The sequence below is a fragment of the Psittacula echo genome (genome assembly GCF_963264785.1).
Source record: "Psittacula echo genome assembly, chromosome: 5".
NCBI lineage: Eukaryota > Metazoa > Chordata > Aves > Psittaciformes > Psittacidae > Psittacula > Psittacula echo.
Genome location: NC_137739.1, coordinates 31,183,633 through 31,206,204, shown reverse-complemented (window position 1 = coordinate 31,206,204; position 22,572 = coordinate 31,183,633). Strand labels below are relative to the sequence as shown.

At 35.5% G+C, this 22,572-nt stretch overlaps 1 protein-coding gene across 4 annotated transcripts in view; it reads right to left on the bottom strand.

The window, feature by feature from the left end:
- Positions 1-22,572, bottom strand: part of SBF2 (SET binding factor 2) — a gene marked incomplete at both ends in the record, with an annotated part of 266,518 nt that overhangs the window by 71,205 nt on the left and 172,741 nt on the right. For all 4 annotated transcript variants that reach the window (XM_080619951.1, XM_080619950.1, XM_080619952.1 and 1 more), the window contains one exon: positions 2,379-2,447. In XM_080619951.1, the coding sequence (XP_080476077.1) occupies positions 2,379-2,447 (69 nt within the window). The remainder of the gene's footprint in view (positions 1-2,378; positions 2,448-22,572) is intronic.

Here is a 22,572-nt window from a genome sequence, read left to right as displayed (position 1 = left end):
TGAAAGCAGAACTTATGAACCGTTAACGCGTTAGAAAGTAGGCTGCTCAAGGGAAAAAAGTAAAGCAGCAGGATTTGATATGATTTCTCCCCAAAAGAGGGAAGAACAACATTAGTTTAGTGTAACTCCAGAGCAGGAATCTCTCCAAAGGGTTACAGAGATGTTCTGGGGTGGAAAAACTACACCCATTTTTCTTACTTTAAGAATACTGATACAGACCATTGCTCCTAACACAGGTTCACGTCAGGTAGAACATACTCCAGTCTAGGATACAATTTTGAAAACCTCTAGAGAGGCTGGAAAGTGCTCAAAAAAGTTTCCTTTTATATACATTCCAAATAGAATCTGAAACTGTTGATCTTAATTTTAACTAATAGTAGCAAAGTTTGACAACTGATCTTACGTTCTGAGAAAGATATCAGTTTGCATTTAGTATGAATAGTTTTATACCAAAATAAGTACTTTTGCCAAAGAATTGTATCTAATGGGACATACCAAAGGGGGTCATCACTGAACCTGAGGATTAGATCTGGGAAAAACAAAATTCTTTTTCTATTATGCATGAACAGCTGGCTTTTGCAAGTTAACAGTCAGGTTACTTTAATTTTTAATTCAGGTCTGAAAAATAAAATTGCTCACATTTCTTACATCTGGGGACTCACAGCTTCCAGAGCTTATAGCTTTAGAGTTAAATCAATACTTAAGCAAACTTTACAAAATCTGGAATCTAACAAAACTGCTACAAAATAATCTGTACCTCTCTAGGTAAAGAGCTATGTGGATTCTCTTGGCCTTTCTTATTAGAGAAACGAAACATCAGAAAATGAAGCAAAATTAAAGTAAATCTTTCTTCATAATATAGGATGAATGCAGTAGCAAGAAATAAAATAGCAAAATGTATTTAAGTATCAGTGCCAGCAACAAATGACAAACAACTCATGATTCTGCTGCTGCTGCTCAAGGACTCAATAGAAGGAAAGGAAAAGAATGAACTGAACATGTAACTAAAACTGGGAAAAAATTTATTTGCTGGGATTGAAAAATTTAATCATGCTAGCTAATATGAGAATGAGAATACTTCACAGACTTTCCAGAAAGCAGCCTTGGGGTATTATGTACACCTCTAAAATAAATTCCATTTAAATAAAACTTCTCCACAGTTCAAACGATTACAAGAGAGAAAATCTACCAATTTATGCTTCAGATATGTAGTAAATACTGGCTTAAATAGATTTCAAGAAACTTGCTACGCATATAAAATTGTTCTTGCCTTCAGCAGATGTTTCCAGGTTCTATGACTTGTAAAATTCCACATTTTTAATTATAAAAGTCACATCACAGAATCAATTTCTAATAGAAAAATAATCAGAAATTGTTCAATTAGAATGGATAGTTTAAATTAAAAAGCACTGATTGATTTCTCAGCTCATTGTTAGTTCCTATTTGACTAACATAGGAATCTCTCTTCATTTTATTTATGACTACACATAAATTCCTCATACACCATCTGAAGGATGAAAGGTTATATTTTTCTTAACTTCTATCACATGTTGTTAATGTCTAGCTAGACTGTCATAGTAACTACGATTTTTCAGTATCATGATGTACCAATTACCAATGATTAAACTCTTATTTCTCAAACTAAGTTGTACAACAATATTTACATTTTAAAAAAGTCCTTGTTCTGAACTTTTTACTTCCCCAGATATGTACACCCTGAAAAGCAGGACCTAAGCTAACTAGAAGTGGTGAAAACGCTACTGTATTGGCACACTGAAATAACAACAGCCATGCACACAAATGTTCTGCTTTTGAAATAACTGCTTGCAGAATTTGCTTATTTACATCTGCATATTTACCATCATATTATATCTTATCACTATCAAACATTATGCAAAAAAAAAACCCAACACCAAACCAAAACAAAAAACAAGCGTAAGAAATGGAAAACAAATACACAATTGAAATAAGCCATTCATAATATTCTCCAAAGTTAACAACTCCACAGACCGAAAACTTCACATACCAAATAGAACAAAAAATTACTCCAACAAACAGCTTTTACACAATAACATCAGAAATTATTATTTTCAATTATTTTAACAACTAATTATAATTCAATAATTCTCTAACCCATCCTATAAGCCTGCACTTAATTCTGGGTAAACTTATCATAATCATCATAACCCTACATTGGTAAGTGTAATTCTGAAGCAATGTTAGTAACAGCCCATTAGAAGACTTTCATTGACACTAATCAATTTTAGAATGAACCCTCTTACCCAGCCATGTATCTCTGGCTGTCGCTTTCTTCATTTTAACAACGTATGTAATGTAAAACAATACAAAATTGGAGTGGTTTTCAATAAAAAACTTACCCTATAAAAAGCAGTTGTCAGGGGTAGCAATGCTGCAGCAATGTTATATTCTTCTGAAGATGAACAATCCTTCAAGAAAAACATATAAAGAAAATAAGCAAAACTATTTTCCATGTTATCCATTATAATTTTATTTCTGATTGATGGAGTCTTTCTGATGCCCTTCCTACATATATTGTAACTTTTAATCAATTTCATGTATGAATAACATATTTATATATGTGTGTACATATACATATATTTTCTTGATTTCTGCTAGACAGGTATTGCTATGATTCTTCCCATTTAAGGAATTTATTAGCACCTTTCTAATTCACATGTTTGAAATATAATTTCACCAACAGTTTACATAGAGAAAGGAAAGTATTCCTCATTTAGGAAACAATAAAAAGGTAGTTTGCTTCCACTTGGGTCAACACCAAATCTGACTAAAATGGAATTGATGTGATGACCAAAGAATTTACTTTCAAAGAGTTTACACAAAGAAATTGACATTTATTTAATATGAAATGATCACCTCCACAACCTCTACAAACGTTTGGCACAAGGTTAACTTTAAAAGATGAAAACCTATTCTCTTCACAGTCTCAATATGCCTCATTCAACAGTCATTCAACAGTCAAGTGTGTCATTCGTGACTCTCTAAGCTTAAAAGGGTATGCCAAAGTAAATCAACTAGTAATTGCACTGATGAAAATAGTGATTTTATTGCGGAAGTCTTTTAAAAGAAACCAGAATTGGAATGTAACATAATGTTTAAAAAACAAACTACTTGAATTTTTAAGACTTAAAAAAAAAAAGAAACAAAAATACTTAAGAGTTAAAAGATACTTTCTTTTCTTTTTAAAGTGACTAGATTTTTTTCCATTAGCTCTTTTTGCCAACCCTGAAGAACAAAATGCACATAGTTATGCTAGACAAATGTGTCACCATTGTGATACAACATTTCCACTTGAACAATTCATTTGAATATTTCCAACATTCATTCTTACAATGGGCACCCTCCAACTGAAACCACACTCCTATTAGCTATCTGTAACATCTGACCAAATTCCAAAATTGAAATATCTCAAGCATTCCTCTGCCAGACTTTTCATTCATGCCTTCGTCTCGTATCAAGAGTTCTCTAAAACCCAACTAGCAAAAAGCTGGCACTAGCCAACTGTGATGGCAGCGTTACTTAAATCTGCATTACAGGAACAATCATGTTAAGGATAATTAGGATGTTCTTTGTATTTCTCTCTCTCTTCTCTCTTAAATGACAGCTGAGTGAGGTTTAAAAAAATACACAAAAAGAAAAAAAAGAATCACAAGACTATTTTGCTTCTCATTACTCTAAAAATCCATTTAATCCTTTCTGATTTTCCAGTAACATCATCTTTGATTACTTCAATCAAGCTCATCTAAACAGAAAAAACAATGCCCATATAATGTTAAATACAGTAGCATTTAGAAAACTACTTACAGGTGTATTCTGAAAAGGTGTACAAGTTCATAGATGTGAAACTTTATTTCTGCACACAGTCACTTCAGATTTTGATGTGTGTAGCTCTGCATAAATTCATGTATGCTAACTATGCATGGAAAACAAAAGGTATGCAAGTGCCCACGCTTCCTAACACATTCCAATCTGGTAGAGGAAAGCAGTAAGAAAAGATGACACTGAGAAACTCAATGTATGTTCTAATGATGCCTTTTAGTATTGTGACATATATATAAAAACCCCAAATTAGTTTGTAAAATGTTAACACAATAAGATTAAAGGACATAGACTCATCTTCTTTTAATTTTAAACTTCTGCATTATTTCCTATTGTTATCCTTAACCCCCAATCACAATTTAGCACATTTATTTGGAGTTTAATATAAAGATATGATAAATAATATTTTTTCACTTAATCAGAAAACTTCCCACTTAAAACAACCTTTAGGAATGCTCAACAGTTTTCAGAAAAATACATATCTTATTTCAGCAGGTGCTTATTTATAACCAGCTATAAAATGATCCATCCTTATTGTTTCAAGTTATTCTACTTAATCCCTTAGCTCAAATTACTTATAAGAGCTTTGGCTTTTACCCAAAATACACACAAAAATATCTTTATAAAAACTGAGCAATGTATCTTCACCTAGAGAGTATTCAATATTCCAAGAGCTAACGTATGTCTCAGAGATATATATCATCACCACATAAACAACACAGTAGATTATTTTTCCATTACTTCTTACAAGTATGAAATTCTCCACATATTCTATGTCAGCAGTACCCCCTGGACTTGTAGTATGGAATTATTATCTCTCTGTATATTTTCTCGTCCAGCATATGACAAGAAATGTAAAATGATCTCAGCTAGGAATAAAGTATAATGCTGCTATTTTAAGAATAGTGAAATTAATTAACTGTTCATCTGCTTTGTAGCTGCAAGACAATGCCATAGTTAACAGAGATGCTGCATTGAAATCTTAGTTTCTCAATTATACAGGCAAACCAAAGTACTAGAAAAGTCATATATTTATAGTATGCAATCGATTCAGACTCCTGAAACAAAGCAATCCATCTGCCTTATATGTAATAATGTCTTATTATGAAAAATATCTCTTACTACTGCTACAGAAATAGACAAATCAAATACCATAAAATAATTAAAGCTGTTCCCCCTCATTTGCACGAAATGTAGCTAAACCACATCTGGGGAACAAAAATTATCAGCAGATTTATTTCCAATAATAAAACTCAATATCCTAGACAGTGAAATGTAGACTTCCACCATGCCATATGCAGAGTAATACTTTGAATCCATGTGTAATTGAATGAAGACCTGGCACATTATTCTGGTCATACTGACTATATATTCAGACTGGTGCTGAACTCTGTAGCAGATTGGGAATGTTTCAGGAATTCCTGTACATTTAAAATAGTTTCACTATAGTGAATTGACACATGAATAATAAAACAAGACTGTTTTTCCTTACATTACTTACTTTGATAAGACATGTGATTTACTTTTATGTTCCTCTCAGTTTAAATATGCAACAAAATGTTGGTGGTTAGATATTGTCATTACATTGCAGAACTGACAGCTAGGAAGTTTTGACCGCCTGCATGGATGCATGGGACTGCCAGTATCTGGCTTTTGGAATCTAGCGGTTGGATTAGGCTTCTGGTACTGGAAAAGAGAGGCGACCCTTCTCCTCATTCTTGACTTCAGAACAAGTACTGACCTGAACTTCTGTTTGGAAAACAAGGTATTGTATGTCATCATTAAGTTGAGATGTCCTCCAAAATCTGATCCTAGTGATGAACAGCTAAGAAGAGCCACCTCAGGTAAAGGTTTCTCCTTGATCTGCTCCTGAAGGTGCAGGTCCAGATTCAATAAAGCCCTTAAGCACCCTTTAATGTCCCACTGACTACAAGAGCAAGCCGAAGTCAGTGAAACACAGTGACAGCCAAGCATAAGCTTACACATTTTCCTGAACAGGCTGCAGTAAATAACAACTGATACTGAGGGATTTCTGCTTTCACTTAGTCACATGATAAAGATCTAGGAGATATATATTAAATATCTGATAACATTTGGAGTGCAATTTCCTTTTTAAATCCATCTTAATAGTCTCACTCATCAATTGCTAGCTGATACAGTATGTTTCTTGTGTTAACCACATTCTGCTTTGGGCAGTAAGCTTTTCAATCAGACACCACATTTTAAATAATCTAAAGAAATTTGAGTATGCTGAAAACTTGGGACCCAATTTTGCTTTACATTCAGCAGCACTATAAATGATTGGAATTTCCCGCAGGCCTGACAATCACATGAAATTAATGTAGCATGCAGTGAATGCCTTCAAACTTTTCAAACTGAAAAGCTAAACATGGCAGTTCTTTATCCATACTTTTTTGGCAGTACAGTCTGCTGCATCTATGCTTTATTAAAAATACTGTTAAAGTAACTCTCAGTGTTGCACTGTGCCCCCTGAGAAGTACTGAATGTTGTCAATTTTCATGAAGGCCAAAAGCCTTCATCACCATGCAGGACTAAGCTCATAATGAATAAAGAAAAAAATGCCAGAAACTTGAGGGTCATGTGTGCTTTTAAAGTACTGTTAAGTCAGCATATATAAGGTAACCATAACTAAGTGCAGCACACTAGCTACAAATTACAGGTGAAATACTGGTTCCAAAATCAACAGATGATTTCGGTAGTGCGAGAATTTAGCAGTCCAGTTTAGAAAAAATGTTAAAAGGAACAGGGATTCACCATGTAGAACTGCAGTGTAATTCAAAATTAGAATTGAATATTAATGAGCCAATTTTAGAAAAAATCATTCATTTTCATTAGACAAACTGAATGAAGTTTATGCATCCGTATATAAATACAATATTAATGCAATTGAACTATTGAAAACAGAAGTTTTTATCAAAGAAAGCCTATTCTATGTTAATTGATGTTACAACCAATGTCCTTTATATTCAATCTTAGACTTAAAAATCCAACTAAATAAACTGTGAATTTTGCAATGTACTGACTGTATCTAATATAATTATAAACTGCCTTAAAACAAAGGTTCTATTTTGGATTTCCAATGTAAATTTTACAAGTATTTAAACTACAAGTTTTAATCTCACAGATGAAGCCATCATCTGGAGCAACAGTCAAAACGACATATTTTGCTAATTAGTTGCGTTAATTATTACTACCAGTGGATAATTAGTTTCAAAACATAGTTTGAAATCTTCTTATTGAAATCATAATCAATTTTTTTCAGTGAAAATTAATATATAGTTATTTTGTTCTAACATTCTTATACAGTTTTGCCTAGTGAAGCTAACATCACTGCTACCTGCTGCTCTGCTTTACAATGGGATCAAAGTTTTCTCCTTGTTTCGTCACCAAAGTTCAAATCAAACCTTACTGAAACAGCTACAATTTTGTTAAATGCAACTCTTCCAGGACTTTAGAAACAGAATGGAAGACAGACATAGCTAGGAGGTCCATACAGCTGACTACCTGTGAACTTAGCTATCAGCAGAACTACAAGAACACACTCAAAACTCAGAAGATATTGCCTTCTGTAATTCTCATTACTTTCACAACTTCTTATTTTGGTAAGGATATATACAGTCTTTCAAAATTACCAACTCGCAAAACCACCTCTTCATTCATAAATTATCCTAGCACATTTTAAGTGTTACTCATTAACACAAGCTTTTAATTTTTGTTCACTGTTGCAATGATTCTCAGTTAATAAAAACAAAACTGTACACTCGTATTGCCTACTGGTTCCAGGTTTAACAGTGAACAGAACCACCCTTGGACTTTTGAGGAGCAACTTCTCAGACTGTTACCTGGTTACTATCTGACAGCAGTCATTCAACACAAAATCTATATTAACATAGATTTCACTTATCCTCTAAATTACGCCAGATGTTAACACTTTCTTCATCCTCTATGGCCATTACGTTCATTACTAGTGCTAATGCAAAAGACAAAAGAACTGCACCAAAGCCAGAAGAATCCTCACCTATTTCTTCTGACTTTGTAGTCTTTCTGCCTGACTAGAAGCCATCATAATGCCGATTTGGTTAAGCAGCCTATTACATCTGCAACAGGACACAAGATGTTATAGGCCTGCCATTCCAGGTTGCAGGAGATTCGGAAGGATTTTACTTCCTGAAGAGCTTCATATTTGTCTTTACCTGGCCCTGAATTCTCATAGGTCTGCCTATCCTGGAAACATAGTGGCATAAGGAACAGAATTAAACTGATACAATTTAGATGGAATTACACAAACACATAATGTTCATTGGTTTTAAAGTTTTCTTTTGCTTTACTCCACAAGTTTGCAAGTTAATGAATGCAGCACATTCTCTCTATGCAGATCCATTGTACTTCTGATCCTACAGCAAGCCAAAACAACAAACAGCATTTTACTCAGAGAAGAGCTGTTGAGTCCGTCCACCCCTCTCACCACCTCAACCCCTCCCTCCTGCCCACCCCCCGCCTTGTGTCTCAATAAATACATTTCTGTCTTGGGTTGAGATTAGTCATTTCCTCCTTCTCGTAACAAATTATGTTTAGGAAATCAGGAACCTCAATCTTTACGTGCATAAATTACACATTCTTCACTGTATTTTTACTGTACCCCAAAAGCATAAAAACATTTAACTTTTTTGCAAGATAATGATGAACACAAGAATGCCATCCCTTGCGTTTAAGCACATCTGAGTTTCTTTAACAGAAATGCCATGCATGTTTCTGAATACTGTCATGAGGCCCATGGCAATAAAGTTCAACATACTCAGGCTGTAATCTTCTCCCAAGGAAATGGTTGGGATGCCAAGATGCCTTTTGACTTTTATTTCACAGCAGGGCTTCATTCACAGTGACTCTGTCCAAACCTTAAACTACACCAGCTGTGATACAAGGTCCTGCACAGTAATTTGTAAAAAGTATTTGACAAACAACATTCAAATGATAGAATACACTGCAGTGCATGACAAAACAGTGATCAATATCCATTAACAGCTCAGTTGGAAAGGAGCGATTAATTCATAATATATATAAAGACAGCAATGTACTCCTCAAGCCCTGGTAGACCAAAGCACTTTGCAGTGATTGTGAAACATAGACAGGATACTTCATAAACCACTTTATGGACAGTCTGGCTAATAGAGTTAGGGAACAACAAAAAAAAATGCTTAAAATATTAGAAGAACTATTAAAATAGATGCAATATTCCAGTATAGTCCAGTTACCTACTAGTGAATCAGTTCACAAGTGCACAGTACACGCTCTTATGCATGTTAGCATTCATTCAGTGCACAGTAGAGTCTCTTCTAAATTATAAGCAAAGCCACAAACTTTCAAACACATAAGAATACGTTCATCTTGCTTAATTTAATTTTACTGTTCTCTAATGCAATTTTCTAATTTTATACACTTTCAATAGAAATGCATCACATCATTGGTGCAATTCTATCCAATTTTTACAACTTAACAAGAATTAACACCTTTTTAAAAAAAATACCAGGTTTCTCCATGTATGGGAAGCGATTCACTGAAAAAATCAGTTTTTCACTTCAGAAAAAAATAAAGTTTGGCTAGAAGTGGAATTTTACATCTATCGTCTAAAATGCAGAGTCTACATTCAGCTCAAATCAATTACCTAAAGATTCTGGGTCTAGCTCACTATGAAGAAATTGAACATACAATGGCTGATGAAATGTAACTTGGAAATAGGGCTCACTGAAAATTTTCTATTTTATAGCATGCAATTACAAAATAATTTCTATTTATGATAAAAACTACCCTGACATCACCTTAGAGAACTTCTAAGCCCCAAAATTTTCCCCTTGGTAGACTTAGTCTCTTGGCAGACTTTCTTTCTTGGTAGACTAGTTATAGGTACCTTGTCAATTATACCTGATTTGCTGAGAAAACAAATAAAACCTTGGCCAACACCTCAAAGAAGGCAAGGAACAAGTTCAAGGGATCTATAGGTGGGCTGTAGGGAGCAAATCCTTATAGAAAGCATTTCCAGATACATAAGAACAAGAAAGTGGTTGAGAACAGAAAGCATAGGCTGACCAAGAGAAACCTCTATGATGAAATAACAAGCTCTGTGGCTGAGGAAAGAGCAGCACAGTCTTTTTTACCATGGCTTTAGCAGGGCTTTTGACACAGGCGCCTTTGGTATCCTAGTAGGCAAGAGGGAAAGTTACAGTCTAGATGAAAGAATGGAAAACTGATTGCACTGTCTGACTCAAAAACCAGCAGTTAATGGTTCTGAGTTTAACAGGCAATGTTTTCACTAATGACCTGGTAAATGGCATGAAATGCGCCTTCATCATTTGGGAAAGTGGTAAATACGCTGGATAACAGGACTGTTACTAACTGGCATCACAGCCAGAAAAAGAATAACAAGAATTTCCTGAACTTCAATGAAGACAAATGCAAAGTTCTGCACAGGAGACAGAGTAACAGCATGCAAAAACTTAAGCTACATATGAACAGTACCTGGAACCATGTGCTGTGCGATACATGTCAAACCAACACTGTGCCTTAAAATTCAGAAAAAGGTACAAAATTAATGACCTTACTTTGTTGCTATTTGCAGATATGAGCAAATTCTGTACAGTATAGACAGCTCTAAAGAAATGGTAAAATGGGTAACATTGCATTTGAATTTAATAGGCACTTAAAATGAGAAGAAATAGAAATATTATGAAGTACCTTGACATCAGGGGAAAAAAAAGCACTATAAGACTAGTAACTGGCAGTAGAATTGAACAGATTTAGAATAGTGATACTCAGTTTCTTAAAGAAATAGATGAGGTAAAGAGTAAATAATTGGAAACAATGTGTAAGGCTGATGGGAGATAGGAGGGTGAAGAATATCTTGTACCAAAGTCAAAAATGTTTAACACATTAGTCTCACCAAGAGATATATATATCATAGCAGGGGCAAAAGAATAAAATAATCAGCGAGTTTAAAGATCTCATCCAAGAGATGGAAACTATCAGGAGTGCAGAACTGAAAAACGCCCAGATTAATTAAGTATATAAAGGGAAAACACTGTGCTTAACCAGCAAAGACAAAAATTATTGGAGAGAAAGCTGATAACAAATATTTATTTATTTTTTCCATTTTAAAAATATAGATATAGATATACCAAATGCATCCACAGGGTTCTGGCAGGTGCCCCTGGGAACTGAAGTACACATTTGCATGCATGTAACACTGCTTCTGGGAGATGCATTTTTCACAAACTGCCAGAAGTAGAGTTTCTTTTCAATACGTATTTGACATCTTGTTGCCTGACAACTTCAGTTTTTCTACACCAACCTTGATACACTGAGAACCATTGCTACAGTTTTGGCAAAGGCACCAGCTAGTCTGTGTACAGCTGCACCAAAGGACAAGAACGACAATGACCAGCTGCTTCTGGAAAAAGTTTTCTTGGATCGGCTTTATTGGTGCAACTCCATTTCTGGATTAATTAAACAAATGTCAGCTGCTGGAAGAGGATATTTCTGGGATGACTTGCGATGGCTGCAGAATTTCAAGGATGACAAAGGAGGGGGCTGTGTTTTTTTGAGGTAATTCTGCTTATTATAAGGTTGTGAATCTTTAATTCAGCCAGTAAGGGATTTTCCATGCTTAGGCAGAAATGACGCATTGTATAGTTGTGTTGGTGAATCTAACGGAACCTAAAATCCCTTGTTGCCAACCCTGCTGCCAGACCTCTCAGTTCTTTAATAGACTGGAATGTAAATTTACTGTTATGTTTCAAAGAGTAGCTGCAGTTTTAACAACTTTAATACAAGCTGTTGTACGAATTGCTTAATCAAAAAATCAACCTTGTAAAAACATCAGAGTAGGCTCATTCCACATTGTGAAAATTAATGCTACTAAAGCCATTATCAGAAATATCTAATTTTCCTGCAGAAAAAACTCCCAGCAAATTTAAGGCTCTATAACTCCAGCTCATAAAGTCTTCTAAAGGATAAATGGTTCATAGAAGAGAATACCTAAGGCAAATTTGGAAAACTGAAGGAGCTATGTTCTGTGTGATTAGGTAGCATGTTGCAGAGCAGTGTCCACCTTGATTAACACATTGAATCTGTGCAAACAAGGAAGAATGTTGTTCCAAAGCCTGGAAAGCCCAAGAGTTTCAGAGATTTAAAAACCTGCTTGATTTAGTAAGGTCCTCCCTTCAAGATCTCATTCATCAGTGAAATATATACGTTCTGCAACAAATATTTAAACTGTGGATAAGAATACATACAAAAATACATTATTTTTATTTAACTTCATGTGAAGTATTTTAAGTGTTCGAACTGTACTTTTTAATGCATGGGCAGCAGCTTCTTTCATAGGGATACAGATTTTATTTGAAGTCTTAACGCTTTTTGTGGTTCAATAATACAAGTATAATAAACGCATGTGAGATGTGGAACTTTCTTACGAAACTTTCACACGAAACTTTCACAAAAAATTTGTTCCTTTAATGTTTATAATAAAGTGGGTGTTTTCTAAGAATACAAACTAAAACAAGTGTGAAACACCAAAATTTTTTGGTGAAAGATAAATAAAGACAATGGAAGAAACTATAAAACAATTCTGAACTGGTAATTGTGACACTATCCTCTGGATCTTTCTTGAATTGATACTTCTTGAAATTGATACTTTTCTCTGGGATTTTCACACGGTCTAGGAGATATGAAGGTTAGAATTCCCTGAAGTAACTCCTCCTACTTTAGTTACAGAAGTGAAAAAGTAAGCTCCCAAAACATACTGGTTTGTCATCTAGCTTAAGGGGCATGTTTGAAAGTCCTTGAAACAAATTCCTCTCCTTTGTAAAAACAGTTTTGCAGGGCAAACACCACTAGAGGAAAGAAAATCCTTGAGCTTGCTGTGTGGACCAAAGAAGCAGAAGTGTAGTAGGGAACTGTGGCCTAGTGCTGCCTTTTAGCAAAATGGTTCTTTTGATACAAATTGTAAGAAAGCTCAGTATCACTCTTTCCTATTTCATAGCCTTCTAAATCATTGCTAGCAGCAACATTCAGCAAACTAGCCACAGAGAAATCCTTCTTTGCCAGTTAATCCATCTTAAAACCCTGACATATCATCTCTTAGGCTATCTGATCTTTCTTTCTGAGGATTTTATTTCAAGCACCTTTCTGGTTTATTTTTATAATTTTCTTGAAATTATAGGGAAAAACGCAAAAAGGGGAGTTCTGCTAAGGAAGTAAGTGGCAAATGAAGACTCATAAAAGGAAACCTGGGATACAGTGAGGTATTAGTGAAATATTAAATCCCAACTACACTCATGCTGTTTGAAATTCATTCCACACAATTAATATTTGGAGCTTCCAGAAGGATAAGCCAAACTGCAATGGCTGAAAAAAAAGTGTGGATACTGAAAAGTGAGAAGTTTAAGCCTTAGCATTGGCTTTAGTGTCCTAAAAAGATTAATATTCCAATTCCAGAGAATGCAATAGCAAATTACTAAAAGAATGCTGGACAGGAGGGCATTATTTAGTGTGTGTACTGAATGAAACACACTGTATCAGCATGAACTGTCAGTCATGTACAATAAACATAAATGTGATGACTCAAAATAAAAATATTTCTAATCTTCGTCTCCTCCTAGCAAGAAATATGAGCATATATCATGATACATTTTACCATCTTCTCAGTCCTTTTATCTTACCTGCAATTATAAGTAGCAAAGAAATCTTTAGGCTTTGAGGAAGACTTTCACTATCGGAGTTGACATGAATCCCACTCTCCCCATTGCCTTCTCTTTCAGTACCATGCTAGTGTCCCATGAATACATTCTGTCCAAGCTCCTTAAGTTGCTGAAATTTTGGATCTTGTTCTTTGTTGTTTTGTAAGGAGATTTAAGAGTGTAGCTTTGGATTCAGTACTGTCAGACATCCCACTGGTGATCTTATTCAACAATTTAATAAACTGAACAGTGAACTTGCTGCATTTTCAATGAGATGCAGAAAACAGTCTATCTTGCCAGGTAATGTATTCCAAATACATGATAATATGAACAGAAATTATCTCGATGCACCAATAATAATAGGTACCCCTACCTGAGCAAAGTTCCTCTGTCACTGCAAACATTACACAAATGATGTGTGTCAAAATGTCAAAAAAATTATCATTTTGCATTCACAGATCAATCTGCACAAAATCTTACCTGTGCTATTTTATTATACCAATGAACTAGTAAATTAAATTCATAAATACTCACATTAGTCTGACTCTTCTCAAAACAACCTCTCTTCTCTTCCGATTCCCTTGGCTACCACTGAAGTTTAAACCAGATTAAAATATTTTCATTTAACTCGACAGCTAGAATAACTGTATGGTAGTAATCTGCTAATATCGTATTTTATAACAATAAAAGAAAAATTAAGTGTTTTTCTCTTACAGTAGCTGATTCTAAACATCAATGTTTATTTTTGAAATAAGTAAAAAGCTGACTGATAAGCATAAGAATTTTACATTAAAGGAAAAACATCTTGTGAGATTTACTGTATTAACAGTTAGATACAGTTGCTGCCTCAAGAAGTATGTTAAACTTGATAAACTTTTACAAATTGTAAGAACGCAATGATAAAATATCCTAGTTTTTGTGATAATCTACCAACTATCTGGAATGCAACTACAAAAACACTTTCCCAAGTTTTGAAAGAATTCACTATTGCCTTCAAAATACATGATTTTTTTCTGACTTTAAATACGACAGCTAAGTGTCACTCAAAATTCACCATTGCCATAACAATAACATGGAGGTGCTGCACATCCGATTTTGATGAAAATCTCTAGAAAATACCTTGCCATTAAATGTTGGACCCAAATCCTTCATCTTCATCCTGAATGAGTTAAATACAGAGATAAGCTATGTGTTGCATTTTTCTTTTTTTTTAATAATGGCAGCACTGCAGCCAGTACACAACAAAATAAGGATTACCCTATCTCATAGAATCATAGAATAGTTAGGGTTGGAAAGGACCTTAAGATCATCTAGTTCCAACCCCCCTTCCACGGGCAGGGACACCTCACACTAAACCATGCCAACCAAGGCTCTGTCCAACCTGGCCTTGAACACTGCCAGAGATGGAGCATTCACAACCTCCCTGGGCAACCCATTCCAGTGCCTCACCACCCTCTCAGTAAAGAATTTCTTCCTTATATCCAATCTAAACTTCCCCTGTTTAAGTTTGAACCCGTTACCCCTTGTCCTATCACTACAGTCCCTGATGAAGAGTCCCTCCCCAGCATCCTTGTAGGCCCATTTCAGATACTTGAAGGCTGCTATGAGGTCTCCACGCAGCCTTCTCTTCTCCAGGCTGAACAGCCCCAACTTTCTCAGCCTGTCTTCTTACGGGAGGTATCTCATCTTACAACACTAATGAACTTACCAAGATTGACATGTGAATGGAAGCTTTTGTACACCTAAAATAATATGTTCACCTCATCTGAGCACACAGGGTGCTCAGGTAAAAAATCCAAATTTAAAGACAGAGTATTCAGAAAAGCATATTATCTGCCAACTTCTACTAGTGTACCAGAAATCATGGAAGTAAGAAAAACTAAATCTAGGTAATTCTGGTAATCATTAGATGATCATAGCAGTCTGCAGTCCTGCAACATGTCCTGGAATACGCAGAAGCCCCATAACCCAACAATGTTTTAAATCAAGACATGAAGAAATTTTAAATTAAGGAAACACTTCTCAGTTGAACTGCAGAAAGTTTCAGAACATCAGGTTTCCAGATACATCACTTATTGACAGGATTTCCTAAACAAACTCAAAAGATTCAACTATTTTGTAATAATGATTAGTAAAGTTTTCTGTTATGGTGAGGGGGAGAGGGAAGTTGGCAAAATGGAGTCATGATAAAATAAATGCAAGAGATATAGTATTTGCTAAAAAATGACTAGCAAAGGATAAGTACCAAACACAGAGACAAGAATAAAGAAGAGAATGAAAAGGAGACCAAGAAAGCACAGAAAACATTGCTTTAGCTGCTTCCAAAGGGGCATCTGTCCTGAACTGAAAGCTGCATGCTGGCTATGAAAAGAAATATATCAACATTTTTTGTTAATAATATGGATTTTAAACGCTGCTAGCCACTATAGTTCTTGCACACATTGCTAACCAAAATTCACTTCTGAGTAGTATTTCAAATTTATTTCTAAAAAAGTTACACCTTCATACAAAACTGTGATAGAACCAAACTGTACAGTGGTATGGTACAAGCAAAAGATTTCTGCACTAGCTAATAAAAGTCATTCTCAAATGTTGGTTTTAGTCTTTTCAGAAGTTTTTGAAAGTATTTCTTCAAGAAAACTTTTACTGGAGAATTTTGAAAGTAATTAGGTTATGACTTCAAAAGACTTCATTGAAAATTAATTTGGTCATTATTTCTTTGTTACTAGACTGTTGCCTGAGTAGCCAAAGATGTTTCTCATCACTAACACGGACATTACAGGCTTCACCAGAATTTCAACTCCACCAAGGACCTTTAAGATCAGCTTCCTTTTAGTGATCAGAGAACTGTGCTACACCTTGTTCATTTTATTTTAAGTACATAATTATGTTTCACATTTTGAAAATTAGATAGGAAAACTTGTAAGGGATATAAACTTTTTGTTAAGATGGAAAATATGGAACATAGTCCCTTGACAAAGAGGTAACATATGACATCCCCTTTGTTAGTACCTCTCTCTCCTAGAAAGCATCTTTGTTTCTCTTCATGCTCCCAAGAGTGTGTACTATCAATAACTGAAACAAAAAAATTCAAACTTTCATGCAAACAATGCGCAACAGGAAAATATGTTGACTTTGGTAAATTTGTTAAATATTACAGGGTTCAAGCTGATGTGGAAAAAAAGTTATTTCCCCCCCAACAAATCCTAATCCCTTTCTCCAAAAACGTATTTATGGTGATCAATAAAATAAATGGACAACATGTAATCTCAAAAATGTTTGTGGAATACTCAGAAAATTTCTGGCTGCAGAAACAATCTTTAGCATGCTCTTGTGGGAAAATGTATCCAAGAATCAGCAGTTCTCCCCACGGTTTTGATTACTCCTAGGTGATCTCAGAGGAGACGAATTTAAGTACGCTATGGAAGAAAGTGAAAGAGAGAATCGGAACGCCCATATATTTTAATATATTCTGTTCTTTAAGTACGGAATGCTCCCAGATTTGAAGCCAGGAATGAATACCGCCAATGGCACTCTGAGCAAACTGCAGATAGGATCATTCACCTTTCAGAATGCACATGGCAGTCTGAGCCCCTTTGTTAAAGTTCAGCTAAAATATCAATGATCAAGGAAGTGATTCTTGTAACACCTCTCAGCACCCTGGTTTGGATTCTCTCTGTAGTTACGGTTTTCATGTTTTGATCCATGCAACACTGATGGTCTACTGACTGCCTGAGAGGCTGTGAAAGTAACTGAAAATATCCAAGCCTAACATCAACTAAGTTTTCTTCACAGAACATGTTTCACATGGTAACTAGCTCTGTAAGGGTGGAGGCTACACGGATAGAGGATTGGGAAGGTAACAGCCATCAATCATAATCAAGTTAGGATCAAAGTCTATGACTTTTACATGTGCAATTCAGAGGCTAAGTAACAAATTGTGTTAACATAACTGTAGTTGTGGCCTGTGGCTTCTAAACAGAACCACATATGGTTAGTATTTCAGCTATTCCCAAATGATAAAGGCAAGGATCCAAAACAGTCCATTAAAATAAGCATATTCCTTTCTTTTTTTCTTTTTTTTTTACAAAAGCGATTATACCTTTTAACTTCATAAATATAACAGGCTAAATTCCAATGAAATCAATAGTCTAGAATCTTGAATTTGGTCTGAAACAATAAATTAAAGGCTGTTAAATCCACTGGCTTTGCCTGCATTAACATTTTTTCCTCTTCTTACAAAGAAAAAATGTTTAAAAGAACAACTTGTTTTGCCTGTTCTAATACCAAAAAAACCCATTCAGTAAAGACTTTACTTAGTTTAAGGCTGTGAACCCAAGCTTCTCCTGGCACATAAGTCAGACACTGATCCAGACACATGTTGTGGATAGCATGATATTTTGTGCCATCCATGAAATCTATACTGCACTAATGTTAATGTTCTTGCACAAGTGGAAGACAGAGCATGTATGATATTTATAGAAGCAGATTTTGTGAGAATTGAAAGTATAGGAAAATATATGAAATATTAGCAATTGCATTAAGGTATTAAAAGTGAAGAAAACCAACTTTTTGAGAATTAAAATCATCAGTACTGTTGAAGGAATGTATAATACATAAAATCCAGATGCCTATGGTTCAGAGGTAGACAGAGTATTATAATGCAGACAAGGAAAGAGATGAAGTTTCTAATGAACTGCTGAAAATCACAGAATCCTTTTAATCCGGTCTGATTTTAAGTGTATTATTACTACAGTTAGAGTAAGAGATGATCTCAAGATTCTGCATTCCATACACCTGGAAGGCATAGAGAATATCACATGCCAATTGTATGCAACTTACATAGGTGTAAGAAAGGATATGTATTCCCTAAAGCGATGCTTCGTCAATTAAGATTGAAAACAAAGGTTTTACAAGACGCTCAAATGAGCAGAGGAATTAATTTTATCAAAATAAGTTGCTGTTGTCCTCAACAGTCAATCAATCTAGATAGAACTAGAGATTTGTACACTCACATTGTGAGAATTTAGAACATTAAACATGCAATTCAAATTTTGATTCCTAGCTCCCAAGTGGAGTTTTGAAGTTTAGAGTTGAAGAATTGGTGGAGAGAGGAGAAGAGGGTTGGTGAGGTTTTGTTTGTTTGATTTTTGATCTGTAGACATTAGAAGTTACTTTTAAATACTTTGTTGGAGTACTAGATACCAAAGCCTGACCCGCTGACTGTGTACAGAGTTGTGGAATTACTAAAAGCAATCTTCATCACAGCATACTTAAACAGCATTTTCCCATGCATCCTAAAAAACAATTCATGTGAGTCATAAATCTGGGCTATAATATTGAAAATAAATGTTAACAGCTGCAAGAATTTTTTAACACTCTTGTAGACTGTCAAACGTTCTTTTGTCTACACCTTTATTCTGGTTTTGTTCTGTAACTTCACACACTTTCTATTTATGTAACAGTAGATGTAGGTCTATTAGTATATAGAAATCTATTCTTACGCATTTTTTCTTAAAAAAATCATTCTAAAATGCCACATACTCACTATTTTTTGTCATATTAAAGTATTTGTCAAAATTTACACAAAATAATTGACAAAACCCAGAACTGGCCTGTGTTTTATGTATCTCAACATCACACTGCAATTTTTTTTAACACAAGCTGCCAAGATTTCAACTGTTTAAGCCAAAGGTTATACAAATATCATAGCAACCAAAAGATCAGAAAACTTTGAATGTATTTCAATGTTCTTTTTGTTTTAGAAATGACTGTATGTGAAAAATAAAGATTATGATCTTCCAGCCACCTACTGGCAACTCTTATGCAAATTCCTGCAAAACAAAACATTTGAAAACAGACCACTTCATAAAATTCCTTATAGAAACAACAAACTAGTTTTCTATTTGGCATGTTTCTTCTAGTAAGTTAAATACCACCAATGATCAAGGAAGCACACACCTTGCTCACAAAGCAGAGAAGCATTCCACTTCAGTGCTCTACTACACCTCAGTTTAAGTTATTTGAAGTGCGAAGCATGGGGGGGAAGACCAGAGTGGCATGCAAATTCTTTCCCTTCATTTTAGTAATAAAATCTGCACTAAAGCTAAATACACATGTGCATATGGGTGGCCAGAGAGTTATGTTCACTGAGTGGGTATAGTGCATCAATGCTGCGTAATTATTTTGTTACTTAATGTATACATGACACTCAATACAGATTGAGAGCAGGTAAACACACCTAACAGTGTTACACACACATCTAGATGGAATTAGGTAGCTGTATTGAAATACGCGTTATACACATACATAAAATTTAAAATAACAAAATTGCATGTGTTCCTTTCATATTTTTGTTAGATATAAAACTTCAAACAAAAGAAGTCACTAGTTTTATATAACTTTATTATTAGTAACAACTTTAAACATCAAAGACTCTTTGGGTTTTTTTTGCTTTTCACTACCTTTCATCAGTTCACCTCTTTCAGAGGCAGGCTAGAGAGCAACTACACAGCAGTATAACATAATTCCTAAAAAAGATTTGTTTTGTTTACAGCAGTGAGTAGCTTACAAGCACATGTCTGCTTTTCATCAAGATGACCAAAAATATTTAGAACACGGAGTTATTAGGAACACTTGGCAACCACAAGGCCACAATTAGCAGCAATGAACGCTTAGCAGCAGTCAGAGCCTACCACGCCAATGCTCTAAGAAGCTACATGGTTTCAATAAGGCACCTATGTGTGCCCAAACACACGCAAGCATGCCCTGCATGAACAGCACATATTGGAGGACTGAACAAAGGCCCAAAAGGCCCCAGAAAGATGGAGACATCCATTAAGACTATAGAGAGCTCTAGCTGACAAATGTCGCAGAGACCCAACCGAGATGGGGGGGTTGCACCACTCTCCTTATCCCTGCCAGGGAACTACTTGCTGTGATGCCCTCATTCAGTGTCTAATGCTCTAGCGCTTACGTTTGTGTCCACAAGGATATCACATTTTTATTTATCTATTTGTAAGTCAGATATGACCTGACTGAAATCAACGTACCCCAGACACAGACCAGCTGTGTCCGCAGTTTGGATACCATGCCCTTTTTTTTTTTTTCTGAAACGCCTACATTGCTATGTAAATGCCATGAAAAATCTGCTAAAATACGCTAAAAACTCTTCAAAATCATCCAGATCTTAACATACCTATTTTTGCTGCTGCTGGTTTGTTTCAAGTGCTTTGGTTTCAACCATGCCATGCCTCAGCGAGGGTGAGAATGAGATTGCGGCACCGTGGGCTGGTCACCACAGCCCCACTGTGGGCCCCACAGCTGCAACCAGCCAGAAGAGGCTGTGGCACTGCTGCTCACATGTATTCCTGCTTATTCTTGCATTAAACCAAACTCCCCACTATTATCTGACAATTGTAATAAAATATTAAGCAGAGACCCTTAAAACAAGGCTGAATCCTTCTCTGCTAACTGCACAGAAATGTAACAAAGAGATAATCAATATCCCCACAGCCTGCAGCCTATAAAACAAGTAATATCTATGACAAGTTATATCAACAGAAAGGAAGGTACTTTCACATATTTATTCTGGCATTTTTGATTCCTTTACATGTTAGCAGTCAGAAACCTGTGTAACCAAGGGACTCCCTGCAACCAGAGCACTCGAGATGACGTATGCTTGAGATGGACATTCATTCATACTGTGAACACGCTGTGATCATGGCGGTACTTTGCAGATTATTTAAACTTCTACATTACTACCGAGTTTATATTTATGTGTATCTGTGTATATATATTTCTCTATTATAGCAGCCATAGATGTCTGTATCACCCTTGTGCCTCATGTGTGCACACACACACATACATACACAGAGGACAGGAGAAAGTGTGTGAACACAACACATTTAGGTGAGCAGCTGAGAGAGGGAGGCTGAAGGCAGATGTAGGCATGGACGGCATGTCATGGGACTCATTACTGCTAATGCCTATTTTTCCTTTCTTAAAGTAACAGTCTCACGCAATAATTATGGAGGGTAGGTCCAAGCAGAAGTCACAAACACTTTCACATTAACACAAGTAGGGTCTCCGAAACCTGCAGGGAAGCAGCAATTTAGGAAATGCCCAGGCTCATTTCTGAACATCTCCACTGGTACACCACCAGTGTGAAAAGCAGCTATGGTTTTGTGCTGCCTCATTTCATCATTAAAACCACAGAGGCAGTTTTACTTGGCTTGAGACAAACACCTTGGTACCTGGACATGCAGAACAAGCCAGACAGCTCTGTGGAGATCACTGCACAAACAAATCTCCCCAAATGATGCAAAAATGAATTACTTGGACAGTGCCTCCTCATGGAGAGTCCAAGCCAAATGAAGAATGGCTACTGCTATGCAAGATGGTCATCTCCCTTGATACCTGCAAGTAGGTAACTGTGGACTGGTATTCTAGCAGCAGTAATAAAGCTAAAAAGTTTGCAACCTTCAGTAACAGCAGTATGCATACACCTACTTCATGAATAAGTACATGGGCAATCCCACAAAAACCTCTGTTTTCTGGATTTCATGAAAATATGCCTGAGAATGCATTTTTCCATTTTTCATGGGCTGTGTGGCCATCCAATGAGATGGGATGGCTGTAACAGTATGCTCCTCAGAGCAAAAAAAGGAAAAATAAACACAGATCAGCAATACAACCTCTGACAATGTACCTTTTTTCCTAGAGAAATTACGTGAGAACCATCAGTTCAGCCATGTGCAATGGTACTCTAGTATCTTGAAATTTCTTGAGAATGAGAAAGATCATCAGAAAGATTCAGAAAGAGCAGCTTCTTTTATTAAGTCAAGAACATTATAGGTGAACTCCTGAAAACTTAGCAGGATGGAAAAAACCCTGTTATTTTTACTTTTTGGGTAATAAACCATGGACCACAGAAACTATAAGACTGTGTCCATTGTGACAA